The sequence below is a fragment of the Diplotaxodon limnothrissa genome, linkage group LG13, assembly GCF_057381915.1.
Source record: "Diplotaxodon limnothrissa isolate DT_005_m linkage group LG13, D_limnothrissa_male_GT1.1, whole genome shotgun sequence".
NCBI classification, from domain to species: Eukaryota; Metazoa; Chordata; class Actinopteri; order Cichliformes; family Cichlidae; genus Diplotaxodon; species Diplotaxodon limnothrissa.
In genome coordinates, this window is record NC_140608.1 from 9224001 (window position 1) to 9235094 (window position 11094).

General features: G+C 43.5%; 1 protein-coding gene across 1 annotated transcript; it reads left to right on the top strand.

The window, feature by feature from the left end:
- The first annotated feature begins 433 nt into the window (after positions 1-433).
- On the top strand, positions 434-9134 carry klf5a (Kruppel like factor 5a). The gene is made up of 4 exons (XM_085369130.1): positions 434-790; positions 1871-3002; positions 4181-4240; positions 6870-9134. Exons 1-4 carry the CDS (start codon positions 626-628, stop codon positions 7046-7048), a joined length of 1536 nt encoding a protein of 511 aa, XP_085225256.1. The 5' UTR covers positions 434-625; the 3' UTR covers positions 7049-9134.
- The last annotated feature ends 1960 nt before the right edge of the window (positions 9135-11094 follow it).

The following is an 11094-nucleotide window of genomic DNA, read 5'->3' on the forward strand; positions in this document are numbered from 1 at the left end:
ATTAATGCAACATCGAAACAGTTTATAGATTATAGACACAGCATTACACAAGAGTCCACACCTGTAACCACACCTGTACCTGCTGTAACTATATTAAGTAACACGCGTGTGTCATATGCAGTCATGTGCATCATACCCACTATTTGACCAATTTCGCGGTGCCTTTCCACGTTTTATCTGTTTTTATCATCTCAAAACACTTTACAAAAACTCTGTCGGTTAACGTGGCTGCGATGAGTTTAACTTTCACCACTTTAATGCGGTTTGACCGGTCTCGTGGACTTTTTTACGGCGCTGTTGTCGGTGTGTATGGATGGCAAACGTAGGGCGGTGGCCGGTGAATGAATGATCAAAGCGTTTTTAAAGGTTTGGTGGGCGGTGCGCGGTCTGTATTTACACTGGGGCCGCTCCGCCCTGCGAACGCCAGATAGAAAACTGTCTGTGGGCCGGAGCAGAGGGATGAAACAAGTGGAAGGAGATGTAGCCGACAGGCACACATTAATTACTCTAACGCACGCACTACACCTCGTCGGCTCCACTCGTTTCTCTGTACGCTGTAGCATCCTCCGCTTTGCATAATAACACACGGCAAGCGATCGTTTTTGCGGCGCTGCGTCGGAGCTTCATGGCCGCAACACTCACGATGAGCGGCGGCGTGCAGGAGGATCCCTTCTACCCGCTGCAGAAGGCGACTCTGCCCGCTGGGTTCCCCTTGGAGGACTCGGCGTTGTTCGGCTTGGATTGCAAGATCACCGAAGCAGACAAGGCTGGACAAAATGATTACGCACAGGTAAACCGGTTGGAAATCAAACCGACTTTATACATTAGTGATGCATTTCACTGAATGGGCGTGGCAGTCTGGCTTTAAATCCAGCTTGTTTTTCTGTTTGCTTGTTTATTTGTTTATTTATTTGAGTCTAAATTTCAGTCGTCCCCCTCTGCGCGATCGTAACCGTCACTTTATTCAGCTCTATTTTCGGTAATAAGCGACCAGCTGGACGCGTAGTCGAGCACCTCCGCCTGCAAAACGCATTCACCGCATGTTTTCTATGCCAGCCAGCCAGTTGGTCACCAGTTGTTGGTCTCTCCTTGGCGTCCCTTCTCACCATCATACCACGCTGACAGCAACTGACTCCAGCTTCGGACAGAAACGTCCCGGCAACTCTGTCCCCAGTTAGAAAGAAACTTGTGCAACATAGCAGGGAGATCTATAACAGCTGGTAGGATCAGGACCCTCAAATAGCAGCCCATCCCCAGACTACTACTGCTGCTGCTGTTTCTGCTGCTGCTGCTGCAGGGAGACATGGGTGTTTCCCTATTCCCTTTCATGTTACTGTTTCATCCTCTGGTGCTCTGCTTCTTTAACTTTTATACCGATTAGATCCCCCCAGAGCCACAGGAGCTGGACCAAAAAGAGCAGTACGAATGAAGCATTTTTTTATGCTAAGTTGTTCACCTGTGGTGTGCAGTTTGACCGGCGATTGGCTGCTCTGTTATGCTTGTAATAGCTGCACATGTTCAAATAAGAGGCGTTAGATCAGGTTCTTTATTGACATAACATCGTTTAATCCTCAAATGTGGGCCTCACCACCGTCAGGTTTCTGAGTTCAGCCTTGCAGGCCGCGAGGGAATGTGGCAACTGCCTTTTGATGACTACTTGATAAATGCTTTAGCAGTGACTGTCCTATCAAACCTTTTGTCTTCTCATAATAGTGGTTCAGAATAGAAGCACTGAGAAGGACTTAGTGAAGTCAGGCTTTGGTACTTTTCATTCAACAGAAAGTTTATTTTTATGTTAACTGCTTGTTTTTTGTTTGTTTTTTTTCTTAAATTTTTCTTTTTAATGTGTGTTTTCCCTTTTAATCCTCAGGCAAAGTGTGAGATGGACAGATATCTCTCCCCTCAGCCTCTTCCACTTCCAAACCCTGCAGACAACCAGCAGAAGTCACTCAGAGACAGCTCGTCAGCAGTGGATCAGTTCTTCACTGACGCTGGGGCTCCCTATACCCTCAACATGAATCTTTATCTCCCTGACGTCGGCTACCTGAGGATGGGCTTGTGCCAGCAGGTGCGGTCCCCTCAACACCAGAACCACCCGAGTCTCACTCACATTAAAACAGAATCTCCCTCCTCGTGTTTTTCCTCTAACCTGCAGCCCCACTGCCCCGGCACTACGCCCACAAGTAGCTGCAGCACATCCGGCCACGGCCCTGGCAGTATGGCCATGGAAAACTCCGCCACAAACATGACATTAACTGGGTTACCAGAATTCACCAGTGTTTTCAATCAGCTGGGAGGCAGCCGCGGTGGTGATTCACTGCCAGAAGTGTATGTCAAACAGGAAATGTCACCACAGTTTGAGCAGCACGCTCTCCACCACCACCATGACAACAGCGGCTCGCTGTTTCAGCTCCTAAACTCTGGCTTGGATCATCGCCATAGCAATGGGATGGAGGCTCAGCATCATCATCATCATCACCATCAGCAGCAGCAACCGATCCAACACACTACCACGATGCACACACCTTTTCATGATTTGCCAGTAGCTACTTCTGCTTCTCAACAAGAGCAAACTGTCAAGCCTGCCTACCGCTGTCTAGGTGGTGGGGTATACACACATCCTCATTCTCAGGCACATCCCCAATTCCTCCAGCAGCAGGTGCCCTACCTGCCACCCTCTCCGCCAAACTCAGAGCCCGGCAGCCCTGACAGGCAGAAGGAGCTGCTCCACAACATGTCACCACCTCCGTCGTATGCTGCCACCATTGCCTCCAAGCTTGCAGGTAGCACACCCGGACTTGGACCTGGCCCGGGACCAGGTGGCTTAGCTCTGCCCCACCCTACAGGCCCCACACCAGTCCCAGGCCCAGCCACAGTCCTTCCTCAAGCCCACACGACAACACCAACCCCAAATCCAGCACAGAACGCAGTGGCTGTCCGCTACAACCGAAGGAACAACCCCGACTTAGAGAAGCGACGGATCCACCACTGTGATTACCCAGGTTAGAAGAACGACACACACACACACCACTGAATGTGCACTGTGAATGTAATCACCGCTGTGTGTTTAGTTTATCACTGCATTGTAGTGAATGTTTCTGTTCATGTTTTGAATGATTTGCCTATGCCTTTGGGTCGTGGAGGCAGAGTACACTCTATACTGCCAGCCAGACTGTTACTACCTTTCAGTCAACTATCTGGTTCAAACACTGCTTTGCATATATTAGCACACCTCAAATGACTGTGGCACTTTCAGCTATGAGCTCTCAAACAGTGTGGTGGCTTTAGAGTAATCACTGGTATGATTGTGGAATGAACCTGTTTTTGTGTGTGTGAGAGAGAGTGCACGTTTTTGTATGCAGGGGCTGTGTTAATTAAAAAGATGTTCTCCTTGAATCATTTGATCTTTTTTCCCACACATATCTTCATACTGTTACACTTGAGATTGCATGCTGAGATTAAAGTATTTATTTTCTTTAGCTGGCGCACAGACACATACACACACACATACAGACTGTATGATATGTAGCTACTTGTAGGACATGTAATGTCAGCTAGCCTGTGGCGGCATGTAAAATAGGCTTAAGCAGAGCCTACCGCAGCACGTTAGCACACGTCTTACTTCTTAAAAAGCCAGATGAAGCAGATCCATCATATTCACAGAGCCACACTTCATCCAAGTGTATGTATATTAGTCACACTGTTGCAGCTGCTCACAGTTTAATCATAGCAATACACGAAATTCTATCGTTTCCTAACTTAAAGTCATAAGATATCTGACGAATATCTTTCTAAATCGTTCAAAATCCTTAATGACCTTTCTGACATTGTAGAAACAAACTGTAGCGTGCGCAGAAGGAGAAAACAGAGGTTTTCAGGTCGCATTGTTGGTGATTCGAGGCTTGTAATCAAATGCCTTTTAATACCAAATGAGGCTATGAGGGCTGCTTTTAACAGAGCCTGTTTTGTTCATTTTGGAAAGCAGCAGATGAGATGGAGCAGGATTTGAGGCTCTACGAAACACACTTTACTATATTTGATTCCAAAACGGCTTCTGTTCTTCATTAGTTTGGATTTTTTGAATTCCACAGCTCAGTTTATTGGGTAAATGCATATTTGCCACGTGTGAATTACTTGGATTAAGCCGTCTGTTTGTGTTTATCTCCATGTCTGTCGTCAGGCTGCAAGAAGGTCTACACCAAGTCGTCCCATTTGAAAGCACACCTCAGGACTCACACTGGTAAGAGATTCCTCTAATTAATGCAGCTTTTTAAAAAGACCCATCAAAAAAAATGACGCTGACCACAGGACTCGTATTTCAGTATCTGCACTGGCACTATGTTGCTAGGCAGAGTGTTGTGTTCTTGGCATGTGTGTGTAAATGTATCCTAGCCCATTCCCCATCCTCTGCCCAATATACTATTCCATCAAAACAGGTGGAAGTGACACACTTCTGCCAGGGGATGACTCTCAGACTATGTGGTCAGTGCTAAACGTGTGGTGCCATGTTTTTTTTGAATCCCATCGCCCGTTCAGGAATTGTTCAAATGCTTTAATGCACTGTCCACTTTGATTCCGTTCTCTCTGCATTTCATTTTATTCCCTTTCTTCCTGTCAGGTTTAGATTTGAGCTTGGATTTGGACAAGCAAAGTCAATAAACAAATGCTTAGGTGTTGGGCCCCACCTCACTCCAGCTAACAAAACAAAGCTTCTGTTGATATCTACACATTCCTCGCTCATCTGGATACACACACAAAAGCCAGAATGTGTCCTAATTATGGATCTAAACTACTTGTTCGGAACATCGTTGCGGGTGCGCGTGCTTTGCATTTTCGTATCAGGAACATGACGCGACAATTATATATGGCGTCAGTCATGCTGCAGGCTGATTGTGGTGATTGCACTTATTACAGACCGCAAGATGAGAACTAGACACGTAAATGTTATCTAGCAGCAACTACATGTCCTTTATGCCTCTGTCGGCCTCGCTTAGTTGTTTTCTCCCCCCCTTTTTTTTCCCCTCTCCAATCCTGTTCTCCTCTGTTTTTGTGCTCTCATACTTTCATCTTCAACCCTGCCCTCCTCCTTTACTTCTATCTTCGTCTATAACTCGTTCTCCGTCTCTTATTTAGCTGCTCGAATGCACACTTATGTACTCGTACACACACGTGCACACCCACACACGGACACTTCCACACACACCTGTCAGTAATCTCTATGAGATGATTCCTAATGCGTTTGGGTCCCACTGGGAGTTCCCACTCTAATCTCCATCAACATCCATTACCCTGATTGTTAGTGTGTCTGTGTGTGTGCATGTGTGGGTGGGTGTATTGTGAGAAATATCCTCTTTCTGTATTGGAAATCATTTCTGATTTTTCCCCCTTAAACAGCGCCTTCTCATGGTCTCTCTTCCTTGTGTTCGGTTTAAGGTGTGTGTCTTTAAGTTTGGTGACACTGTGGTTCTAACAGGTTTACTCTGTTTTTTTTTTTTTTTTAAAAAGCAATGCTGCAGAGCTTGATGTGCTTGTTTGAAGAGTTGGTCACCTAAATGACAAAAGGGGGGAAAAAAATTCTTGGATGTCCCCAGCGGCGTTTATCATGCGGAAATAGTTCTGTTTTTATTTGTCCAGATTATAAAACAAGCCATCTCTGTGATTTATGCTGCCACTTCAGTTTAATGGGATTATGTTTATAGTGCAAAGAGCTTTGAAAAATGATTCTCAAATAGTTGTTTTTTCCACTATCATCATTATTATTATTATTATTAACTTTAGCCTTGGTGGCCTGAATAAGCCACAGAAAAGGCTCAAAACATTTTCACTGTTTTCTCATTACAATGGAATGGGGGGTATTTAGAGTAATGGGGACACTGATTCTGGACTCTGTTTTTGATATGTAAATAGAGGTTAAAAGCGATGAGGAGTGGAAGAAGGAAAACAACCACACAGCTTGATTTATTCCATTTGATTTTGCACCACAGTGGCTCATATTCATGAATCTTAAAAAGCCAAAAAATGTGTTTGCTGAAATGAGATGCTATTCCACTTAACCTTCAAAATCTGGATGAAAGGGTACAAAAAGAAGGAAAAGGGAGGAATATAGCTCAGCAAAAATCAAGTTCCTTCCAATCCTTTCATATTTTTTAAGCATCCACTGTTATCAGACACACGCTAAATACAAAGAAGCAGTAGACGCGTCAACATGTACAAGTTATAATTCTAAGTTTTTCTGTTCTGGTCTTTTGCATGTACTGTAGTTACTGTAGGTTTGTCAGGTTGAATTTAAGTTGCAGAAAAATGAATTATACTTGCATACTAAATATTTAGCAAGTGCTTTACATTTAGTAGACCTGAGTATACACTGGTCAACTTGTGGGCCTAAGACAAAACTCTCCCAGAGGGACAACGAGCAGAGCAGACTGGTTTTTCAGAAAGTGCCTGAAGCTGCAGGTGAATTTTGCTGGAATGACTGACAGAAAGACATATGTGCTGCAGTCATTAAAGAAAAATACCTGGAGGGAAAAGTTGACAATACAGACCAGGCACTGTGGGAAAATTATGAAGCACTGGTTGCTGCATTGGCGTGTGAATGCTTGATGAATGCTTTTGAGTGACAGTGTTATGACTGTATATCTAGTTAGACAACTGGCGTTTTCGGTGAAGCCTGTTTTCCCAGTTCCTCCACCCAACTGTATGAATCGCTTTAGTTAGAGAATTGGCTTGTGTCACAATAATTGTTGTTCTTAGTACCTGAATATTGACAGTCCTGCTCTGGTTCGTATCGTGTGATCAAGCGATAGCTCAGAATAGATCACCAGACGGCACGGCGGTTTGCACTCACTCAAACTCTTTCTCCTGTCCTGCAGGCGAGAAGCCGTACAGGTGTACGTGGGACAGCTGCGACTGGCGTTTTGCTCGTTCGGATGAGCTGACGCGTCACTACAGGAAACACACGGGCGCCAAACCCTTCCAGTGTGGCGTCTGCTCACGCTCCTTCTCCCGATCGGATCACCTTGCCCTGCACATGAAGAGACACCAGAACTAGCAACGTTTTGCACACATGCTCAAAAATACAAGCACTATCTTGACAAAACATAAAGCATTCACTCCGTGTCCCGCAGCTACACGAGCTGCCTGATGCAGAGTGACTTTCAGTGACATCACAGCTCTTCCTGGTGCTGCTGTCGTGGGCTAAAACACTTCGATAGCCTAACAAACATGTTGCTCTTAACGCCAAGTGGAACAATTTGGAGGTTTTAAAGTAGGAAGATGGTGGCCAGATGATCTTCTGGTCCCTTAACCACCAGATACACATATTATAGATGTGTTTGGGCAAATGAAAAGATGAGATGGGGTGTGACTGGAATGAATTAAAACAGCATCTTTTTTGTCTTTATTGTAACATAGAACTGGCTTAATTTTCTTTTATAAAAGAGAAGCTTTTGTTTGCAAAACTAGTCAAGCCAAATCTTTGTTTACTCATTGATTTGTTAGTTTCTCTCTAGAACTGGAATGTCCAGGTTTTTATTCTTTACCAAATCCTTAGATTTGCACTAGAATTGGTAATCTAAGCCTCAGCCTTTTTGGCCCAAGTATCTCATTCACCACTGGAACGATCATTATCACTACTGGACTACATCTCTGTGTGCACCACACAAATCATTGCTGTTCAGATATTAAAAATTGAAGGCATTTGTACTCTGGAGAGAGGGAAGAGAGAGCAGGGAAAAAGTGAGAGTGTGGGGGTGGAGATGGAGATGGAGAGAAAGACCGAGAGGGAGAAATTTTTGATTTTAGAGAGAGGAGATTGGAAGACGATTGAGAAACAGAGGGAGGTGGATGGATGCTAAAGAGCAGCAATTAGATGATGAATTATTCAGGTCGTCTTTTGATGGATTTCCATCCAGAGAAATGTAAGCAGAACCCATAGACGTGTTCTAGGACTCATTCAGTTAATACAGAATCGACAGTATTTGATGCACAAACTTGAATGTGCACTGAAGTGTCTTCAAAATGCAGCATGCTATTAGTGTAGATCAGTCTCACCCAGCGTTTTACTTCTGTTAATTGTTTTAACCAAAGCATCATGTTCAACACATCGCCAACACCTTATTAAGTGCCTCTTTCTCTCATTTATGTGTTTTTGTTCTCTAGTAGCAGAGCTGTGATGAGTGTAGTCAATCGTTTTAAAAACATGGTGCTTTTTAAGAAAAGAAAAACTAAATCTGTTAAATCTCTAGGTTTAGCTTTGAAAAGGTAAATCTCTTGAATTATAAGGTAGCCACCCTTGTGGTAATGTAACAGCACAGCTCTGGCCACTTCGCGGACATCCTGGGATGCTCTGGCTCTACGGAGCTATCTTGGCTCTAACTACTCCTGGACACGTTTTGTTAAAGGACGGGTTCACTTTGTTTTTTTGTTTTTTAAAATTTATTATTAACTTGTTGAAACTTTGGTTCAGCTTCTAAAGTTGAAGATTAGTTTGCCCCCCCGCCCCCACAGAATATTGAATTTGCCCAATTGCTTGCATTGAAATCGCTCCCCAAACGGATCTCGTCAATCACCAACTCTTTTAATGTACATATGGATATGGAGTATTGTTTAAAACAAAAAAAGCATAACAAAAAAGTGTGAACCTATCCTTTAATGTACGCCTGAATGTCCATTTGATGGGGAGATTTAGCCTGCACTTATAACTGTATTTGTTCATTCACTGCAGGTAGCATATCGATAATATAGCACTGTAATGTATAATGGTAAATCTGACTATTTATTTGATTGTGTAGAAGCAGGGGTTGTATCTGATCAACCGTCTTTTTTCCCCCAGCAAAAATGCCTTAATGTAAATATATGCACTGTAAATACATTTTTTTGTTTGTTTTCCTCTTTTGTTATTTTTTGTAAACAACAGGGCAAACAGAGGAAAAATGCCCCGCATCCAAAAATATTTGAGCCTTTTTTCTTTGTTTTTTTCTTCTTGTCAAACCTATTTTGATGCCATTGTTTTATATATTGTCCTTCCAGCAACTTATTTTATAGATGCTTTTTTTTTTTTTTTCTTCCATGGTTAAACGTTCCAAAGACAAAAGTTGTTTTTCTTCAACTGAGTGAAGCTGATGCTAATAAAGTCAACTGACACTTTTACAGATGTGCTTGTTGTGCTGAAGTTAATGGGAATATTTCTTCTTTCTTCTTGCTAACAACATGCTGCAGTGGTGGAGTTGGTAATCTGTCTGTGAACTTCGTATAAAATCAAATCCGTTGCAGTACAAATAGAAAGTCAGGTACCTTTGGAACAATAAACATGCCTGACCAAACAAGACAAACAAGACATAACCGCGCTTAATCTTTTATAATCTTAACAACATTTCTGTGGAAGTGCTGATCCTTTGTTTCTTGGCTTTTCTGCGGTAGGGCCAGCATACTTAAAAAGCAAAAATAGAAGGAGATAAGAAGGGAAGATGTGGAAGAAAGGCAAAGCACTTTTGTCCAGGACCTGCAAGTAACCTGAGGAACCCTTGCTGATCAACAAACAATAGTCCTTTGATATCCCAGCAAGAGACAATGGACAAGAAAATAAATCTGACCACCACTCAAGGACCGTAGGGGAATCCCATTGTACTGAAATGGATGTTCAAACACGCATACACACCATATGTTCTTGGTTTAAGTCATAAATGTGACCCAGGGTCTCTGTTGTAATCTACCTCAGATGTCAAAAAGTGGGAGGTGGAGGGGAGAGAGTGAAAGAAGTGAAATGCAGAACAATCTAAACAAAAGAATCTCTGGGGGAACCCAATCAACCACTTCCGTCCTCCTACATCTTGTCTCCTTCTCCTCCTCCGCTCTTCCTATTTAATTTCATTTTCTGTCTCTTTGTCTTTCCATGCACCGTATCCCCCTCTCCTCCCCGGTGGAATGTATTGTATGAAAGTCCAGGGGCGCTGCTCCACAGGTCAGAGTGGAGGCTGTTCTCATAACCTGCTCCACTCCTAATCTTTCCCCCCTTTTTAATCATGTACCTCTCCTCTCTCTAGCCCGCTCTGCTCTGTAGTTTCCTCCACCTGAAACTCATGAATTTGAGTCAGTCTTGATTTCTATCTCTTACTTAGGGTTCAAATTAATAGACTTTATCCCAATAAAAACTTACAGGTGTTTTATGGGTCTGAAAATATTAAAAAATTAGGTCGAGTGCTGCGACACCAGCAGCAGCAGACACACACACACACATGCTAAACGGTGATGACTGAGTGGGAGCTACCGGTTCATGTTTTGGATCAACTAAATTAATATCACACATCTGGAAGAAGACTCCTGCCGGCTCCACCCTCTGCTGTGCTGCGTTGGTGTGATTCCCAGTTTCCCTTTGTGCATGTGTAAAAGTGTGCGTGTGTGTACGCTGGTATAATGTTTCCAGTACTCCTCTCTTGGAACAGACCACCCACCCAGAAGACCAATAGAATGACCACAGGGAGCCCAGCTAGACACAAACATCTACGCACACACACACACATATGCAGCTCCCTCCAAAATCAACCCTTCCCAATATTCTCAGAATAGAACACGTTGTTATCAAAGATTGAAGAGATACCGCAACAACTGACACGCTGACACAAAGCTAAAGATAATATCAGAAATTGAGGAGGTTTTCATATCACGACGTTACGTTCATTTTTAAAAATGTTGCCTGAGGTGAACCGCTCAGCAGTTAGAAAATATTAGAAGGCTGAAATCAGATACCAGAGCCTCATCATGCCTGCTGATAGATGGTTCTCTATATGACAACCGCCACGGGGGACTTCGTGGGCCGTGCAGCCGAGCACTGTAGGCCAAAGAAATTCCAAAAGTACCAGAACACTCCTCAATCTACAGGTGCATCCTGAGTCAAGACCCAAATTGCTCCTGGTAGTTTAGATGACACTTTGTGTGACAATCAGTGTTTATCTCTGTGTCACTATTATAGCTTTAGCATTTAAGTTAAGCCAAGATTGGCCTCAAGTAAAGAGGAATTATTAACTGGGGAAAATGGCATTTTCTCTGGCCGTTCCCCTGAATTTTTGGTTTTGGTAGTTTTTGCATGATCTTGATAAG

Excerpts from the sequence above, each read along its gene's own strand:
- klf5a (XM_085369130.1), top strand. The coding sequence starts at position 626 with ATGGCCGCAACACTCACGATGAGCGGCGGCGTGCAGGAGGATCCCTTC. Across the intron at positions 3,003-4,180 it reads CCACCACTGTGATTACCCAG|GCTGCAAGAAGGTCTACACC; the intron begins GTTAGAAGAACG and ends GTCTGTCGTCAG. Across the intron at positions 4,241-6,869 it reads ACACCTCAGGACTCACACTG|GCGAGAAGCCGTACAGGTGT; the intron begins GTAAGAGATTCC and ends CCTGTCCTGCAG.